General features: G+C 40.2%; 1 protein-coding gene across 1 annotated transcript in view; it reads right to left on the bottom strand.

Annotated features, from left to right (window-relative positions):
* Positions 1 to 1,222, bottom strand: part of LOC136864369 (nephrin-like) — a 1,091,365-nt gene extending 1,090,143 nt beyond the window's left edge. The window contains exon 1 of the mRNA XM_068226722.1: positions 1,095 to 1,222. Within this exon, the coding sequence (XP_068082823.1) occupies positions 1,095 to 1,222 (128 nt within the window). The remainder of the gene's footprint in view (positions 1 to 1,094) is intronic.
* Positions 1,223 to 20,234: the final 19,012 nt, after the last annotated feature.

Below are 20,234 nucleotides of genomic sequence, written 5' to 3' on the forward strand. Positions count from 1 at the left end.
AATATGCATACTGCATACTGATAGTCAACAAGAATAATCGTTATAGACATTCTATAGGCTTTTGGGTTTATGCCGTGTCAAGAAAAGAAGGTGAAATTAAAGTATTTACTTTCCGGAGAGAACTATGCTCTGCGTCATCAGAATAAAAACCCGACTGTCCTCGAGAAAGGCTTCTAAAACAATGAGCTTTGAATTTAGATGTTACCCAATAGAAGTGGAAATGGTTCGTTCATTCGTCACCAGATGGCTCCTCGGACGCCGTACAGCACTAGCGTTCGAAGCGGAAGCTGACGGAACCATCAAAATCTGTCTGAGAGGGTCGTACAACATAACAGACGTACGCAAATATGAAAGTATGACATTGGCACAAGTCTGGAATGAAACATCTGGAGATGAGGAACGTACGAATTTGGAAAACACCAAAACGAAATAACAATAGTGAAGGGGCAGGGAAGGGAACTACCTGCGGAAATCATTAATGCTGGCAACCAGGTATTACTTAATTGTCAGCCAGTGTCCCAGATATTTCATTCCGCACTTGTGTCAATGTCATACCTTCATATGTGCGTGCGCCTATTGTGTTATGTGACCCCCTCTGATTCTGATGGTTCCGTCAGCTTCCGCTTCAAACTCTAGCGCTGTACCACGTACGAGGAGCCATGTGGTGACGAACGAACTTGCCATTTCCACTTCTATTGGGTATCGTCTAAATTCAAAGCTCATTGTTTTAGATGTCTTTCTCGAGGACAGTCGAGATTTTCTTCTGATGACGCAGAGCATAGTTCTCTGCGAAACGTAAAGAATTTCACCTTATTTTCTTGACACGGCATAAGCCCAAAAGCCTATATCATGTCTATAAGTACGGGCCTCGAAAGCATTAATGGCAACAAGAATAACCATTACCAAAACAATCCGTAAGCAAAGTAATGTAACCCTCTAAGTTCTAGAAGATTGCCATGAAAGTCTTCACATTGGTAGAGCCTGAACATTACAGAGGAAGTGGTAAAAATAAACCTCCTGCTTGGAGGCATCCCGGAGTTACATTCCAGAAATGGTTTCCCTCGTAACGCAAGGAATCCTAATGTGTAACTAACCTGTATATGGGCAGTTTGGCTCCGTCCTTATACCAGATAACGAGAGTCACTTTATCTTCCTTTATAGGTGGCTCCAGGTCACACGGGAGGAGCGCCACGTCAGTCAGAACGGCCGTCGTCTCTGACATCATCACTGAAACGAACAGAGGAGTTTGATCAGACGTTTGAAATTTGCTCTTTACGCGCTGAATGATGCTAATAGTTAGTAGTATACAAGGAAGAAAATTATTTTCATGAAATCTTCACAATCATCACTAGCATTCTAATTTGCATATCTAAATAATAATAATAATAATAATAATAAAAATAATAATAATAATAATAATAATAATAATAATAATAATAATAATAATAATAATAATAATAATAATAATAATAAAATTATCTCATGCATGGTGTGGAGGTGTTTTTATTTGGTGCTATTCAGTCTGCCTTCATAACAAAATCGACGTTCTGTTTTACTCCACCTTATGGCAGAGTAAACAGTATTTCTGTTAGTCGATGTAAAACTGTGGTTTAACATGTTGAGCACCACGTAGATACATCGGTGACTATGTTTGGACTTCCTGCTAGTCAACGGTGGATACAGGTGTCCGCTTGCAGAGGATAAAAGTAAGGTTTCGGCCCAAAAAGCAACATATCAAAAGAAAATAATAATTTTTAGGCGCCCAACGTGTTAATAAATTTTGTCGGACGTACACGAAATATGTCACCACCACAACATAATACGACATGGAGTGTCAAATGGACTTCTATCAATTCTTCAAAAGTCCAGAGTTCGAATCCGCGACCTTGGCATCCGGAGGCCCGCACCCTACCACTGATTCACACGCTAAGGTATAACATCTACAATTTTTTCGTCAAAATCTATTAACCTAGGTGTGCATAACGCAGCAGCCTGTATAGTTTAAGCGCTAAAATAGGTTTAACTAGAGCTCGGATTTTAGGCAGAACTAGTAAGACGAGTCCGCCTCTGTGGTCTAGTGGTTAGTGTGATTAATTGCGACCCCCGGAGACCCGGGTTCGATTCCTGGCTCTGCTACGAAATTTGAAAAGTAGTAAGAGAGCTGGAACAGGGTCCACTGAGCCTCGGGAGGTCGACTGAGTAGAGTTGGATTCGATTCCAACCTCAGCCATCCTAGAAGTGGTTTTCCGTGGTTTTCCACTTCTCCAGGCAAATGTCGGGATGGTACCTAACTTAAGGCCACGGCCGCTTCCTTCCCTCTTCCTTGTCTACCCCTTCCAATCTTCCCATCCCCCCGCAAGGCTTCTGTTCAGCATAGCAGGTGAGGCCGCCTGGGCGAGGTAGTGGTCATCCGTACCAGTTGTATCCCGCGATCCAGAGTCTGAAGCTCCAGGACACTGCCCTTGAGGCGGTAGAGGTGGGATCCCCCGCTGAGTCCGAAAGAAAAACTGAGCCTGGAGGGTAAACAGATAAAGAAGAAGAAGAACTAGTAAGACGAATACAAAACAATGCCACCTGCCTACTAATAAAGCAAGTAATAAGCACCTGAAAGCTATCTTTCAATACTCATTCCAGATAACTTAATTAATTGCTAATGTTGTATCATCGAGAAAAACCCGCCTGCTGAAAGCAAACATTTGATACTCATTCATAAAACTGATCTTAAGAAGTGTTGAGTAATTCGAAACAATCGTACTAACTTTCAAGGTCCTATCCATGAGCTTCCAGTAGTAATTTTGCGTTTAGTGCATTGTTATTCTTGTAAACAAGTAGTACTCTTGTCTCCTTTTACTATAATGTTAATCTCAGGATCTTTGATATCATTTATCAAGCATCCTCTTCACTTCTTTCCCTGATCGGCTATGATTATAATGCCATCCTGAAATCTAATACAATTAATCCTTTGTTTGTCACCTTTACTCCCTTAAATTCACGATTGACAAAATGCGGTATAGTTCATTAAAAGGAACTGTGCCACAGTGTCGGTTCCATTATATGCGCTACAACTAACTTGAAAACTTTCGAACTTTATGAGGAAACGGAATGCCCTTTTCCTACCATGTTAAATCATGAATGTGTCCTATACCTTTTCCCAGAATCTATCCGTAACATACATATGCAACTTTGATTTGCTACAGATTAGAAATGTGTGTGAATGGCACCTGGAACCGGAGTACCCGTACTTTCGAGATCTAGTCCTGGGCCCTGTTTCATCAAACATCTTTCACTAATATTATTGGTAAGAAACCAATAATATTAACTAATAATATTAGTATTATGTTTCATAAAATTATTAGTCAATAATATTAGATATTAGTTTATGATTCAAAATTATTAGTAGATGTTCCTAATAATATTAGTAAATTGTTTCATAGACAATATGACTAATAAAAGTCACTCATAATGTTAGGATTATTTCCATGAGTGTATTTTGGCTCATAATTCATACTATTAGTGAAACCAAAGTGAGCGGTATTTTAATATTTTGGCATAAAATCATGAATATCACTGAAATGGTCGACTCTGATTCAAATAGTGATAAGGAACGAGTGCAGGTATGCACCGTTCAATAAATGTTACGTCAAAAACAGCCTGGACTGACAAGTAACAAGCATATGAATACCGTTACAATGGGAGATTTAGGTTAGATTACATAACCTTTGAGTATTTGCTTGATATGATTGGTAGGTAATAGAACGTTTCACGGCAAGGAATGAAGCATAACCTTAAAATAGCAGCTTCGCATTGCACTCCACGGGTTGGTAGTGATACACAGTATCATTGTGTTTCTCTAGTGCAGTTCTGCTCGGACACTCCAAGTATCTTTTAAAATCTTGGCTTATATCATCAGTAAACCAAGATGATGCTGGTAGTGACTATTGTTTTAATAGGAAGTAGGCTACAACTAGGCAACCATCATCAATAATAACGCTAATCAGATAGAAAAATGGAAAGGATCCGACATTTTGGAAAATGAAGGTATCGGCTAAAGTAAGAGAAGGGCCACGAAGGGCGTGAAAACTAAAGACTCTCTCGGCCTCGCAACCTAATACTGTCAGGGTCGGAAAAGAACAAGAGTTGAACAAGGGAGGACAGAAGGGTAGATGAATGTGGGCCTGGCAGAAATAAGTTGAAGCAATGGCAGGACTCATCTCAGTGCCCCATGTTCGCAAACACACGTTCCCAAGTTGAGAGCCCTGGGACCCCTTTTAGTCACCTCTTACGACAGGCAGGGGATACCGTGGCTGTTATTCTACCGCCCCCACCAACAGGGGTAATAAACAAAGATTTTGCTAGTCCATCTCAACAGATATTTTTAAGAGCACATGAAATAAAAAAGTAAAAGGAACAAGGAGAGTTATAGTGTGCAAAAGGCTGCGAATAATTGACGCTTTCACTCAATCACTTCCCGCAAAGAAATTTTCTTCTCTCACATTATTTTCACTTCTTTTATCCATTTTCATATGTATGGAAGTCACAACAACGAAAATATCAAGTGAGCCTTTTAAAGATGTGGATTAATAATCGGTTGTAGTCAAGCATTAGCCTACTGCTAGGAACAAACCCAAACCAAGAACATATGCAACAGACCGATTCTAACCTCCATTTGTATCAGCTGACTAATGAACTAACATTATTAGTGAAGATATTTTATTAGTCCTGTGTAAATCTTTATGAAACAGAATTTGGTTAACTAATAATTATTTTTATGAGTTCTAATATTATTAGCTAATATTATTAGTTAGTTTTATGAAACAGGGCCCTGGAGTCTGTTCGCACGGGAGGAAGCCGTTCCGTGAATACGTCACACAGTTTCTGCGCGAAATGTGAAATGTAAAGAAATAAGTTACCAAGGCTGGCTTTAAGAGGTGGCACAACTCAAAGTCAATACCAGCTCTTCATTGAATGTGTCCCTGACGCTCCGGGGAAAAGAAAATGAAACAAAGAGAAACATGGGAAAGGAAAAGAAAGAGATAATACCAGTGTTCTACTGACTTGCTCTCTACAGTATATAATAGGATTTTTCAACAATTCGTCTACTCCAGTTTTCAGGAACGTATGTACCTATGTTAGTCAAAGATTTTGTTTCTGTTTTTTTACTTCTTTTCCTACAATTTGGTTCACGTTGTACCGACACAGTTACGCCTAATGGCACCGACGGGAAAGGAAAGGTCTGGGAGAGGAACGAAGCAGACGTGGTCATAATTTATGTACAGTCCCAGCATTTGTATGGTGTGAAAATGGAATACCACGGAAAACCCTCCACGGGGCTGCCGATAGTGGAGTTCAAATCCACTCTCACCCGAATTCAAGGTCGTAGCTATATAACCCAAACCGTGCAGCCTCTTGCTCGTTCAAATATCTTTCAAAAGTATATAATGAATTTGGGGAATAGACTATAGAATAAAAGAGACGATGTGAAGCGGTATATGTTACTTATCTTCATAGGACTTTTTGGGGTAAATTTTCCCGATGTATTCCTTTTTTATATATTTAATACTTACATCAAGGCAGCATTATAATCCCTTTTTCATTGTTATGCATTTATAATGATCATATATATTTAAACTGTTGCTAAATGTAACATAGGAAATAATGATTTAATGGTTTAACGTCTCATTGCTACATCGAAAGTTTGCGGTGGTGTAAGGATGGGAGAGGGTTAGGATTGGGAAATAGTGGCCGTGACCTTAATTAAAGTACAGCCCCAATACAGCATTTGATAGGTTGAATCATGGGAGAGTATTAGCAAAAATGAGTGCAATAGGACTTGACAAAAGAGTGACTGAATGGGTAGCTATATTTCTAAAAAAATAGATCTCAAGAAATAGAGTAGGTGAAACTTTATTTGACCCTGTAATAATTAAGAGGGGAATTCCTCAAGGCAGTATTGTTGGACATCTATGTTTTCCTATACTGTACATGTAAATTATATGAGTAAAGAAGTGGGATGAGAGACAAGGCTTTTTACGGATGATGTTATTCTGTATAGAGTAATAAATAAGTTACAAGTTAGTGAGCAACTGCAAAATGACATCGATAATTTTGTGAGATGGACAATGGCATGATGATAAACGGGTTAAAAGTCAGGTTGTGAGTTTTACAAATAGGAAAAGTCCTCTCAGTTTTATTTACTGTGTTGATGGGGTGAAGGTTCCTTATGGGAATGATTGTTAGTACCCAGGTGTTAATATAAGAAAAGATCTTCATTGGGGTAATCACATAAATGGTATTGTAAATAAAGGGTACAGATCTCTGCACAAGGTTATGAGGGTGTTTAGGGGTTGTAGTAAGATGTAAAGGAGAGGGAATGTAAGTCTCTGGAAAGACCCCAACTAGAGTATGCTTCCAGTATATGGGATCCTTTCCCGGATTATTTGATTTGAGAAGTGAAAAAAAAATCCAGAGTTAAACAGCTCGATTTGTTCTGGGTGATTTCGGACAAATGAATAGCGTTACAAAAATGTTGAAAAGTTTGGGCTGAGAAGACTTGGGTGAAAGGAAGCGAGTTGCTGGACTAAAGGGTATGCTCCGAGCTGTCAGTGGACTGATGGCGTGGAATGACATTAGTAGACGAATAAGTTTGAATGGTGTCTTTAAAAGTAGGAAAGATCGCAATATGAAGATAAAGTTGGAATTCAAGAGGACAAATTTGTGCAAATATTCGTTTATAGGAAGGGGAGTTAGGAATTGGATTAACTTACCAAGGGAGATGTTCAATAAATTTTCAATTTCTTTGCAGTCATTTAAGAAACGGCTATGAAAACAACAGATAGGTAATCTGCCAACTGGACGACTGCTCTAAATGCAGATCAGTAGTGATTGATTGATTGATTGATTGATTGATTGATTGATTGATTGATTGATTGATTGATTGATTGATTGATTGATTGATTGATTGATTGATTGATTGATTGATTGATTGATTGATTGATGTGTCTAATTTATATACGGGAATCGGTAAACCATTTTTATTGCTTCGCTTGGTGGGATTTAAACACACCATCTCCCGAATAGAAACTCAGCCAGATTGCTCCGTATTTCTTTTTTCTGTTTAGGGACATTAGAGACCACATAAAGTAACTATAAAGCATTTCTGGAAGTCTTTTTTTGCATTCTTTCTCTGCCCGCCTGTCTTCTCTTTTCTGTCCAGCCGCTGTTCTGATATTGCTCTTCGTGGAAGTTGTTGATCACTGATCTGCATTTTGATCCGTTAGAGATGTCCTCCTGATTCAGTGCCATGTTCTTGTGGTCCTTCCTTCTTCCTTGAACCATTCATCCGAGACGTTAGGTCTGTTGTCCAATACTTTAAAAATCAGCATGATTAGTCGGGTTGCATTTATTCTGAACAGATGTCCGTAGAACTTCAGTCGTTGTTTCCTTATTGATTCCTTCAGCCGTTCATTATCCCAGAATAGCTCTTCTCCTCCTCGCAGTCTATACTGTCCCTCTGTCATCTTAGGACCCATTATTTTGCGAAGGATCTTGTGCTCGTACTTCTCTGCTTCTCTCAGCCCAGCCCTTCCTGTCATTCTGAGACATTCACTTGTGTAATCACACTCGGATTTGATCACTGTGTTATAGTGCCTGTTTACCTTTTCTGGAGATTGACTTTTTCTTATACAGGAAACGCGTCCTACGAAGGGCTGCGGCCATCTTTTCTTACCTGCTGTTGTTAGCTTTCTTCTCATTAGTTTTCAACTGCACTAATTTACCAAGATATCTGAAACTGACCACTTTTTCTATTTTGCCGTACTCTCTTGCTGGTGCTGTTCGGATATGGGTTATGTACTTTATTTTCCAGAAAGAAATTTGGAGGCCAGTTTTCTTTGCCTGTTCTTTCAGCATGTTTATTTGCTCCACAGCTGTTTCTATGTTTTCCAAACCCACTGTGGGTGGGGGCGGTAGAATAAAACCCACGGTATCCCCTGCCTGTCGTAAAGGGTCCAAGGGGCTCTTAACTTAGGAGCGTGGGTTGGCGACCACGGGCCCCTCACCTGAGTCCTGACATCACTTCCGCTTACTTGTGTCAGGCTCCTCACTTTCATCTATCCTATCCGATCTATCTTGGTCAACTCTTGACCTTTCCCGATCCCGACGTTATTCGAGCATTCGAGGCCTAGGGAGTCTTTCATTTTCAACCCCCTCCCTTGTGTTTCTTTGGCCGATAGCTTCATTTTTCGAAGAGTCGGATCCCGTCAATTTTTTCACTCTGATTAGTGTTTAATTCAGGATGTCCTCTAAAAACAAGAATCACCACCACCCCCTCCACTGTGCCATTGGCAAGTTCTTCTTCTTCTGATTGTCCCAGCAATTTTATTTTGGCGACCAAATTCGACAACTACAATCGCTTAAGTGCGGCCAGTATCGAGTATTCGGGGGATAGTGGGTTCGAATCCCACTGCGGCAGCCCTCAAGAAGATACTATTCCGTGGTTTCCCATTTTCATACCAGGCAAATGCTTGGGCTGTACCTCAATTAAGGCAATGACCGCTTACTTCCCAATCCTAGCTCTTTCCTATCTCACCGTATCCATAATACCCATGTGTGTCGGTGAGATGTAAAGGAACTTGTAAAGCAAATATTTTGGCCTGTTTATTTTGTGGTCCGTCTTCCTGCGACATAGAGGCGCTAACTTTGAATTACTTACTTTGAAACTTCAGATAAACTATAAAATTTTGACAGATAAGATAGCAGTTATGATGGGTATTACACGAGACATTCTATTCATGAATTATTTAAAATTTTAATAAATTATACTTCCATTTATAGTATTTATATTTATATGATTTTGAAGTTAAAATGTGAAGGTTAAGTTTAAATGAAATCTCAAAATTGACACATAATATAAAAAATACCTCATTCCGTATACTTCAACATTATGAGTCCTTCATTATACGAATAAATTACTAGAGGTTAAAACAAATGCTCAAAACCTTTTACAGTTTATAGGTCATTTGAACTGTACATTTTAGCCCGCTAACCCTATTCAAACAACAGTTTCATAATTACTTGTAACGCAGAGGCAAAAAATCAGGCTGCTTTCTAAATTACTTCCTGGAAGAACGTGATAGTGTTAATAGTCTCCGGTATTACAGCTGATAAGCTGTGGTAGATGTGTGCCAGGAGTGTGCTCGGTGACCGTAAAGAGAGGAAGACAACAAAAAGGCAATGCAGACTCAGGCGTTGGCACCTCAAAGCCAACACGGATCGATGATATCATAAGGGTGCGAATAAAACCGGAAGGTACAGAGTACACAAGATATGAACTGTCTTGGTTATCTCCTGTGGGTGGGGACGTAGAATGCAACCAACGTATATCCTGCCTATTGTATGAAGTGACTTAAAGGGGAAGTGGTGGTAGCGATGATTATTGTTTTAAGAGGAAGTACAATTGGAGAACTATTGTACCTTTCCCGGGCTCAAAGGAGTACCGATACCTTGTATAAAAGCCTCGCGTTGATATAGCAACACCATGTATCTAACCGGGTCCTCCCATAGGTCATAACGCATGTCCAAGGCTGAAAAATGAAATGTCGTATGGCTTTTAGTGCCGGGATATCCCAGGACGGGTTCGGCTCGCCAGGTGCAGGTCTTTCTATTTGACTCCCGTAGGCGACCTGCGCGTCGTGATGAGGATGAAATGATGATGAAGACAACACATACACCCAGCCCCCGTGCCATTGGAATTAACCAATTAAGGTTTAAATCCCCGACCCGGCCGGGAATCGAACCCGGGACCCTCTGAACCGAAGGCCAGTACGCTGACCGTTCAGCCAACGAATCGGACATGTCCACGGCTAAATATTATGGACGGTAAACTTCAAGAAAATCTAACACGGTCGTCGAGTTAGTATTCTCCTACTCACCACCGCAAAAGCTCAGAGCATACGGGTCGCACAACGTGCGTCGAAATAAATAAGTGCGCAAGTAACATAAATGTAATGAAATTAGGGTAATTATAGTGAGGGGAATACAGTAATGTATAAAGAAGAATAATAATATATTCGAATTTTGTTGAAATATAATTTATTAACACTGAAATGACATATTCAGGTGTCTCAGGAGGAATATTCAATATTCAGGGATATGACGGGAAAGATCATTTGAAGAGAAAATCTTCCCAAGGACATATTCCGAGTTGAGTCCTCGCATTGCTTCCACTTACTTGTGCCAGCCTCTTCACTTTCATCTATCCTATCCGACCTCCCTTGGTCAACTCTTGATGTTTTCCGACCCCAACGCTATTAGGTTTCCGAGGGCTAGGGAGTCTTTCATTTTCATGCCTTTCGTGGCCCTTGTCTTTCTTTGGCCGATACCTTCATTTATCGAAGTGTCGGACCCCTTCCAATTTTCTCTCCGATTATTGTTATATAGAGGATGGTTGCCTAGTTGTACTTCCTCTTAAAACAATAATCACCACCACATTGATACGTGATAAGTGAAGAAAGTCGCCGAGTGCTGGTAGTAAGACTACGTTGCGCCGTTTCAACAATGTGTTGCTGTTCATGCACAGATTGTTGAACTACACGTTCGGAAGAAAAATAGGAACTGGGAAGAATGTCATTTTCACGCAGTGTGCTGGAAACTCTGGTAAACACTTCACGATCAGGAATTCGACATGTCGGAAAGCGCCGACGGTATTGCTCGAGAGCAGAAAGAGCACTATCATCGCAGAAGCCGTAAACATACCGCATATCATTAGTTTAGATGTGTGGTATTTTAGCCAGCGCGTCTACAAACACAATTAACTGATGCTTCTCTCTGATACACTTTCAATCCCTCGTACTACTTCACTCACAACACACCCTGGATAACTGAGCGTTCAACGGGCTAGTGTAATGGCAGAAAGACATCCCGAAAAGCTAGGAAGTACGTTGGACTAGAATAATAAAACTCAAAGAGATTGGGTTGGTAAGAGATATACGTGCCAGCCACTAGCCCAACAAAAAGTACGTTAAATGGGTTCTATCTCGGAAAACATTCGGAATAGTGCATATGTCCATATTAAGTTTGCTTCAAACGATCGTTCATATGCCTGAATATTGATCATTCCATGTGTATCGGAGGTACACCCGCTCCGTGTATTCAAATTAAGCGCCTTCTAGAAGGCCACCCGTGAATTTTACAATTAATTTTCAAAGTAATTTTGTGTGTCATAGTTTCTTAAACTGTATTGTTTATTGATTGTTCTATGGTTATCAGCACTTCTATCTCTTCCCGCCAGCATAAAATTGTAGCCAATAAGAAATTTTGTACATTTATTTAGGTAACCAATCAGAGTTTTTGACATTTATTTGATTGTCCAATGAAAATTGGGGATGTGTCTGGGTTTCGGCCCAGAGAAATCTGGAGCCTTCCTCTCCGCTCTAAAAGCTGGGAGCATTCGGACCATGTTGTCTTTCGATCGCTCCAATCAAGAGGTTTACAGTGTGTTCGTAGCGGAGGCAGGGGAAGGGCTGCCTCATCCACAGCCGGGAGGTCCACCAGCTCAAGGTAATGGCAGACTCCATTTAAGCATATAATAGGGTTTGAAAGTATCTCGAAGGGAAGGTTTCAATTTTTTTTCGTAATGTACCATCTATTTCTCATGTAAATTCTCAAACAAGTCTATATACCTTAAGGTAACTTAGGGAATAAAGAGTGAGGTACCCTCTTGTATTCCCCTTCAACTTGGCATTGAGGTGACTATCATTTTGCAACCTTTAAAATCGATCTCGTAACCTACATTTTCTTCTAATAACCTCCGTAGTATAGGCTCAGTCTCTGTAACGTCAGGCCATAAGTCCACACAGGGTTTTAAGTGTGTTCATGTGAATTTCAAAGAGTGCCAGAGCCTCCTGAAATTTTTATTTTCGTCCAGTAACTTTAACCTTTGTTTTCAAATAAGGCCGCGTACAAGGGGTACTTGTTACCCCTCTTAAATTCAACCTATATTATTCATTTTATTTGAAGGTAAATCGGAGTGTTGAGCAGATAAGGCATTGTCTACTGTTGGTTTTTGTTAAACGTAGGTTGTGCATTTTATAGGCTTGGAACTTGTCAATTTTGGAGAATAGTCTTCTAGAATGTATTGTCTGGAGCAAAGACAGTCCTTTTCTACTGTTGTACATTCTGGAACTCTTGAGGATATATTGAAAAGAGCAGTGGTGTTATTGTTAAATTTGTAACTGGGGAGTTTCAAGCTCATGTTGTTGAATCATGTTGTATAATTGTCCTAGGAGATTCTAACTTTGTCTCTCGATCTCACCTTGCACCTGATTTATTTTTTATTGCTTAGAAAAGTTCACAATTGAAAAGAAAAGGAAAAAACAAGAAATCAAACTACTAATTTTACAGTTTTAATTAAAATTCGGTCTTTTGTCTATCCATCCATTCATGCCCGCACCTTCTTTCACCTCTGTTCACCAAGGTAGCCCCGTAACACCGTGCAAAAACCTCACACAAAATCTAAGTGCCAATTAGTGTGCCTCAGTGGCAATTTTAGGTGCGTTGCAATAAACACTCCACCTGGGTAATGTCCCCTACTCATTTCGACTATTTACTGTCTCTGTCCGTTAATGCCTGATTCCCCTGTGGTTCCTGGCTAATGTGATTAAGTTTTTCTGCTAATATTTATAAGCACTCGCTGCGTCACACGATTTTACCATGAACACTTCAGCACTCAACTTTCACTAGATCAGAATATTAAGATAGACGTTCATGAACTAGGATGACGTGACTCAGCCGTTTGACTACACATATTTGACTTGCGTAGTTAAAACACTGATTATAAGAATACCTCAGCACGCGGATCACCATAAGTAATGAATACTGATCACAACGGGTACACTGTGGGTATCGAACACAACTCACACAAAGGATATTAAATGCACGAGCGAATGAGTTTGCAAATAAACAACTGAGAGTCGTTAGTCTCAACTGAATGTGCGTGTGTGCCTCAACTAAATGTGCGTTTGTGTACGGTATATCCCTGTATGTGGGGGTATTCACCAAGGAGGTGTAAATCTCCCTTCGTTAAAATAATAGCTCCGTTAATAACCTGAGCTCAAAATCAAATGGATATTTGTCAGGTAGCATTTCCGTTCGCCTCTGTGGTGTAGTGGTTAGTGTGAGGCCTGGGTTCGATTCCCGGCTCTGTCACGAAATTTGAAAAGTGGTACGAGGGCTGGAACGGGGTCCACCCATCCTCGGGAGGACAACTGAGTAGAGGTGGGTTAGATTCCCACCTCTGCCATCCTGGAAGTGGTTTTCCGTGGTTTCCCACTTCTTCTCCAGGCAAATGCCGGGATGGTACCTAACTTAAGGTCACGGCCGCTTCCTTCCCTCCTCCTTGCCTATCCATTCCAATCTTCCCATGTCCCCGCAAGGCCTCTCTTCAGCATAGTAGGTGAGGCCTCGTCATCCTCCCCAGTTGTATCCCCCGACCCAGAGTGGGAAGCTTCAGGACACGGCCCTTGAGGCGGTAGAGGTGGAATCCATCGCTGAGTCCGAGGGAAAAGCCAACCCTGGAGGGTAAGCAGATTAAGAATGAAAGAGAAAGCATTTCTTTCGCTCATTCCACTGATTTATTCGCTGTCAGAATCCGATCGTAGGTTTCTACTGTAACGGTTCAAATCTCGTTACGAGGTGATATCTGTATTTTTATTATTATTATTATTATTATTATTATTATTATTATTATTATTATTATTATTATATCTGTGAGATTACTATTATTGTAATATTGTTATTATTGTTCAGTTCAATTCTGCAATGCTTATCGCTTGCGTGGTTGTATTTAAATTGTGTGTATATATATATGTGTGTGTGCATATTAGCATTTAACCATGTAAAGTAAGACTTGCTACATAATATAATGTATGGATATGCTTTGTAATATGTTTTGACTTGTAACCCATAAGTTGCAATACTGCTAGCGTAACTGCCGAGTCATCGCTCCGTCATTGTGTGCATTTAGCGGTGAGCTCACTTTGTTGAACCTAGAGTGCCCCAGGTAATTTCACCATGTAACATTTGGAGCCGGGTGGGAGTATATCATAGTTATATCTGGAGATTGCGTAGGTGTGTCAACTAATGTCTGTATAAGCTGGCTGTATACTGTAGCGTCAGTCATTAGTCATTGAGAGACTGAGGCCATAGTTGGTCGGTCAGTCAAATGGATAGAGAACACTGAGTGAGATAATTGGAAGCAGAGACCTCAGTCGGTCAGTTAGTTCAAATCGTAAGGACGGAAACACTTGCCATGAAGTCATATGGATGGAGACACTGGCCAAGAAGTGTTGTACTGAGATGATAGTAGTCAAGTCATCTGGATGGAGACGGCAGTCGCATGGATACATAGTCGTCAGTGAAACACAAAGGATACATCACCAAATTAGTCTTGATACATCTACAGCAAACACCAACTCAAAGGAATACGTCGTAATTACACTCAAAGTGTTGAAGGTACAGTCAAGTGAACCAGTGAGGGATACATTTCTTGTATAAATGTTAAATGTCCGGTCAAGAATAATTCAAATTTAATGCCGAATTTCTTTCAGTTGTAATGTCATAATTTCATATTCTTATCTATATTATCGCAGCAAGACTTACTATTTTTATTGAAGTTATTTCAAGAATATATTTTGTTCTATCAAATTAATTTATAGTTTTATTTCAAGAGTAGAATTACATAACCTCAAATTTAATGGAGAAACAAAACGCCAATCTCCTTTTCCCAGAACCTATATGGTATGTTGTCAAAAGTAAGCTTATTACCCCACACCCTAGAGATATTCAAGTTTCTCATTCTATTATTGCTGCACTGAGTTATAGCTGGCACCCATCAAAATAACGTATGTGTAAGTAATCAGGTAAGAACTAAGTGTGAGTACAAGTTCCGACGATTGTGTATTTTATTTAATGAATATTAATTTTCATATTTTTCATTTTAATTCAGGTTTAGATATTTTTAAAGTAAGTATTAGACAGCTGGAACATTTACACCACGTAATATAAGCCGCATGTCTTGAATTCGTGCAAGCGTTCAAGAGGCATGGGTTATCTGAGCGATGGATCCCCGTAACAGGCAAAAAATTCCTCGTTGGCATTTGGCATCGTGAAAAATTCCATTGCTTTGGTTGGCCTCATTAGTTACGTGTAATTAAGTAGAACAACAATATGCGTGAATGAACAGCTCGATTTAATGAGCACTTCGAAGTATTTTTCCTGTGCCTGGAACAAGTTAGGAAATTTGTTTGGAAGTGTAATAGGGAGGTACATTCAGGGAAGCAGGGTTGTCTAGGGAGCTGTGATAAGGGTAAAGAGATCTGGAAGTCAAGTAGGGATGACATAAAAATGTTAGTGTTGAACTGTAGAGGTATTGTAAAGAAAGGAATAGAATTAAGTAATTTAATAGATATATATTTACCAGATATTGTAATAGGAGTTGAATCATGTCTGAGAAATGATATAATGGATGCAGAAATTTCTTCACGGACCTGGAGAGTGTATCGTAGAGATAGGATAGGAATGGTGGGAAGGGGAGGATTCATTCTGGTGAAAGAAGAATTAGAAGACTACGAAAAAGTTAAGGATGAAAAACACGAAATTCCGGGTGTAAGGCTCATTTCTAAACATAATAGGCAACTTGATATCTTTGAAGTGTACAGACCGGGAAAGGGTAGCGCTGACACGGATTCAGAAACGACATGGAAAGGAATGTGATTGTAGCGGGCGATCTGAATTTACCAAATGTCAGTTGGGAAGGAAATGCGAACGACAGGAAGCATGACCAACAAATGGTAAATAAGTTAATATGGGAAGGACAGCTGATTCAGAAAGCGATGGAACCAACTAGCGGGAAGAATATCCTGGACGTGGTGCTGGTAAAACCAGATCAGTTCTATAGAGAAACTGAAGTAATAGATGGCATCAATGATCATGAAGCTGTTTTGTCGTAGTTAAAAAAAGTGTTAGAAAGAAAGGTACTAAAACTAAGACTGTTAGGCACTACCATGTGGCTGATAAACAGGCATGACGCAGTTTTTAAAAAGTAACTCTGATCGGTGGAATACGGTAAATAAAAATGTAAACCGTCTCTGGGATGGTTTTAAAGCAATTGTTGAGGAATGTGAAAACAGGTTTGTACCTTTAAAGGTGCTAAGATATGGTAAAGAGCCACCTTATTATAATATAGAAATAAAGAGACTAAGAAGGAGGTGGAGATTAGAAAGAAATTGAGTCGGAGATGGCTGTGGAAGTAAGGAAAAATTGAAGGAACTTAACAGGAACTTGAATCTAGCAAACAAGGCAGCTAAGAATAACATGATGGCAAGCATAATTGGCAGTCATGCAAATTTTAGTGTAAAATAGAAGAGTATGTTTAGGTATTTTAAGGCAGAATCAGGTTCCAAGAAGGACATTGCAGGAATAATTGATGAACAAGTGGAGTGTGTATGTGAGGATTTTGAAAAGGCAGAAGTATTCAGTCAGCAGTATGCAAAAAGAGATGGTTACAAGGATAATGTCTACATCGAGGACGAGACTAAGGCCAAAGAAGTATTAAAATTTACATATGATAACAATGACATTTATAATAAGATACAAAAGTTGAAAACTAGAAAAGCGGTTGGAATTGATAAGATTTCTGGGGATATACTAAAGACAATGGGTTGGGTTATAGTACCATATCTGAAGTACTTATTTGATTATTGTTTGCTTGAAGGAGCTATACCAAATGAATTGCGAGTTGCTATAGTAGCCCCTGTGTAAAAAGGAAAGGGTGATACACATAAAGCTGAAAATTACAGGCCAGTAAGTTCGATGTGCTTTGCATGTAAGCTTTGGGAAGGCATTCGTTCTGATTATATTAGACATGCTTGTCAAATTAATAACTGGTTCGATAGAAGGCAGTTCGGTTTTAGGAAAGGTTATTCCACTGAATATCAACTTGTAGGATTCCAGCAAGTTACAGCAGATATCTTGGATTCAGGATGTCAAATGGACTGTATTGCGATTGACCTGCCTTAAGCATTTGATAGGGTGGATCATGGGAGACTACTGGCAAAAATGAGTGCAGTTGGACTAGACAAAAGAGTGACTGAATGGGTTGCTATATTTCTAGAAAATAGATCTCAGAGAATTAGAGTAGGCGAAGCTTTATCTGACCCTGTAATAATTAGGAGGATATTTCCTCAGGGCAGTATTATTGGAATTTTATATTTTACTATATATGTAAATGATATGAGTAAAGAAGTGGAATCAGAGGTAAGGCTTTTTGCAGGTGATGTTATTCTCTATTCTTCTTCTTCTTTCTTCTTTTCCTGCCGCTTTTCCCACACCTGTGGGGTCGCGGGTGCGAACTGCGTCGCACATGTGGATTTGGCCCTGTTTTACGGCCGGATGCCCTTCCTGACGCCAACCCTCTATGGAGGGATGTAAGCACTATTGCGTGTTTCTGTGGTGGTTGGTAGTGTAGTATGTTGTCTGAATATGATGAAGAGAGTGTTGGGACGGACATATACACCCAGTCCCCGAGCCAGAAGAATTAATCAGAAGCGATTAAAATCCCCGACCCGGCCGGGAATCGAACCCGGGACCCTCTGAACCGAAGGCCAGTACGCTGACCATTCAGCCAACGAGTCGGACTGATGTTATTCTCTATAGAGTAATAAATTACAATATTGTGAGCAACTGCAACGTGACCTTGATAATGTTGTGAGGTGGACAGCAGGAAACGGTACGTTGATAAACGGTGTTAAAAGTCAGGTTGTGAGTTTCACAAATAGGAAAAGTCCTCCCAGTTTCAATTACTGCGTTGATGGGGTGAAAGTTCCTGTTGGGGATCATTGTAAGTATCTAGGTGTTAATATAAGGAAAGATCTTCATTGGGGTAATCACATAAATGGGATTGTAAATAAAGGGTACAGACCTCTGCACATAGTTATGAGGGTGTTTAGCGGTTCTAGTAAGGATGTAAATGGGAGGACATATAAGTCTGTGGTAAGACCCTAACTAGAGTATGGTTCCAGTGTATGGGACCTTCATCAGGATTACCTGATTCAAGAACTATAAAAAATCCAAAGGAAAGGAGCTCGATTTGTTCTGGGTGATTTCCGACAAAAGAGTAGCATTACAAAAATGTTGCAAAGTTTGGGCTGGGAAGAATTGGAATAAAGAAGACGAGCTGCTCGACTAAGTGGTATGTTCCGAGCTGTCAGCGGAGAGATGGCGTGGAATGACATTAGTAGACGAAAGTAGGAAAGATTACAATATGAAGATAAAGTTGAAATTCAAGAGGACAAATTGAGGCAAATATTATTTTATAGGAAGGGGACTTAGGGATTGCAATAACTGACCAAGGGAGATGTTCAATAAATTTCCAATTTCTTTGAAAACATTTAAGAAAAGCTAGGAAAACAACAGGTAGGGAATCTGCCTCCTGGGCGACTGCCCTAAATGCAGATCAGTATTGATTGTATTGAATATGCTTTTACGAGCGCCTCAAATTTGGGTATTGGTACACACGATATATGGTTGCAAGAACGGGAAATCGCCCTTTCGTGTGTTCGATCACTGTAAATAAGCTCTTCCCTTAAATTCTAAAAGCAGGGTGAGATTTCCCGGCGTGCTTCTCAAGGTCTCGCTGTACCGTAGGCCCGTGGCCTTCGTTAAACAATTTGCAACTCTCCGGTCTTGTCTCAGTTGTGCGTCGTTCGCGCCTCGTACATGGCAAAAATTATGCGTATGGGCAAATATTATCAAAATAGATGCAGCAAATGACACACATCCATTGACAGATATCGTGAGGTATCCTTGGGCATGGTATTGAACGACTCCATTACCCTATATCAAAGCAAAACATGCAACGGTTCCGAAATTTCGAAATACGAAGGTATCGGCAAAGAAAGACGAGGGCCATGAAAGTCGTGAAAATCAAATTTTTCCGTACGGTACGCCTGACGAAGCTAATACCATCGGGGTCGGTAAAGAACAAGAGTAGACCAAGAGAGGTGGGATAGGGGTGACGAAAGTGAGGAAGCAATCCCCGTCTACGTTAGGGGTCCTTTGGTCAACAACCCACGCTCGCAAATTAAAAGCCCCCATCTTCTCTTCCAACAGTTAAGAGTACCGTGGATGTATTTTACCACACTCGCCCACTGTATGGTTGGAAAGTGGAAAGTGCTCCATTTATTGCCAGTGGTAATGATTTGTTGCGGGAGGGGGGGATGGGGAGGCACTCACCTTCTCACTTTATGGAGGAAAATACATTACAATCCCACTAAAAACTAAGAATTATTAAAAAAAATTGTGCAAACCCTGTTTTCTTATCACCTTATTATTACCCTTAAATTCTATAAATATTAAAATATTACGTAGCGGAAGTACGTACAAAATAACATTCGACGCAGTTAACCGATTCGTACAGTGTCACAGCAAGTAGCTGAGACTCGCGCAGGAACGTGTAGAAGCGAGATTACTGTCTGATGACACAAAACCTTAGTTGCCCACCAAATGAGTTTCGAGTTTATGTTCTGCAGCCTGAGTGGGAGGGGAGGGATGTTCCCTTCACCAGTTGCTACGAAAGTATTCACATTGGCTCTTTAGTGTGGCAAGGCTTCACTTCTCTTCCAACAGCTCAGCAGTAGTACCTTCCCCTACTCCTCCCCTAAGCACGGGGCTTCACGCATATTTGTGCCTTCATATAGTAATAGTAACTTTAGCACGTGCTCTGAAAAAGGGAAGCAGCGGTATTTTTTGCCAAGATTATGGACAATGAGGTATGATTCACCCGCTTGCCGCTTACCATATTGCAGGTTCGTTTTTTCACATTTGTTGTCCCACTGACTCCCGATAATTTTTATCTATACATTTCTGTGCCCCCGTCCACTACTCCTAATTCCCAATCGCCATTACTGTTTATTTTAAACAAGAATTAATCGAAGCTCTTGTAATGCCACATTTTCACTGTTGTGATCTTGTTTTCAATGATGTGAGGCCAGAATTGTCTCTAAAGCTAAAACGAGCTCAAAATGCGTGTGTGAGATATGTATACAATTTAAGAATTTATGACCACGTGTCATCATCTTTCCTAGAACTAGAGTGGTCGCGACATCATGTTTATCGTAACCATCATACTCTGTCTCTCCTCCACCGAGTTCTTACTACATCTTCCCCATCTTACCTTTCTT

Source organism: Anabrus simplex, chromosome 1 (assembly GCF_040414725.1).
Source record: "Anabrus simplex isolate iqAnaSimp1 chromosome 1, ASM4041472v1, whole genome shotgun sequence".
NCBI classification, from domain to species: domain Eukaryota; kingdom Metazoa; phylum Arthropoda; class Insecta; order Orthoptera; family Tettigoniidae; genus Anabrus; species Anabrus simplex.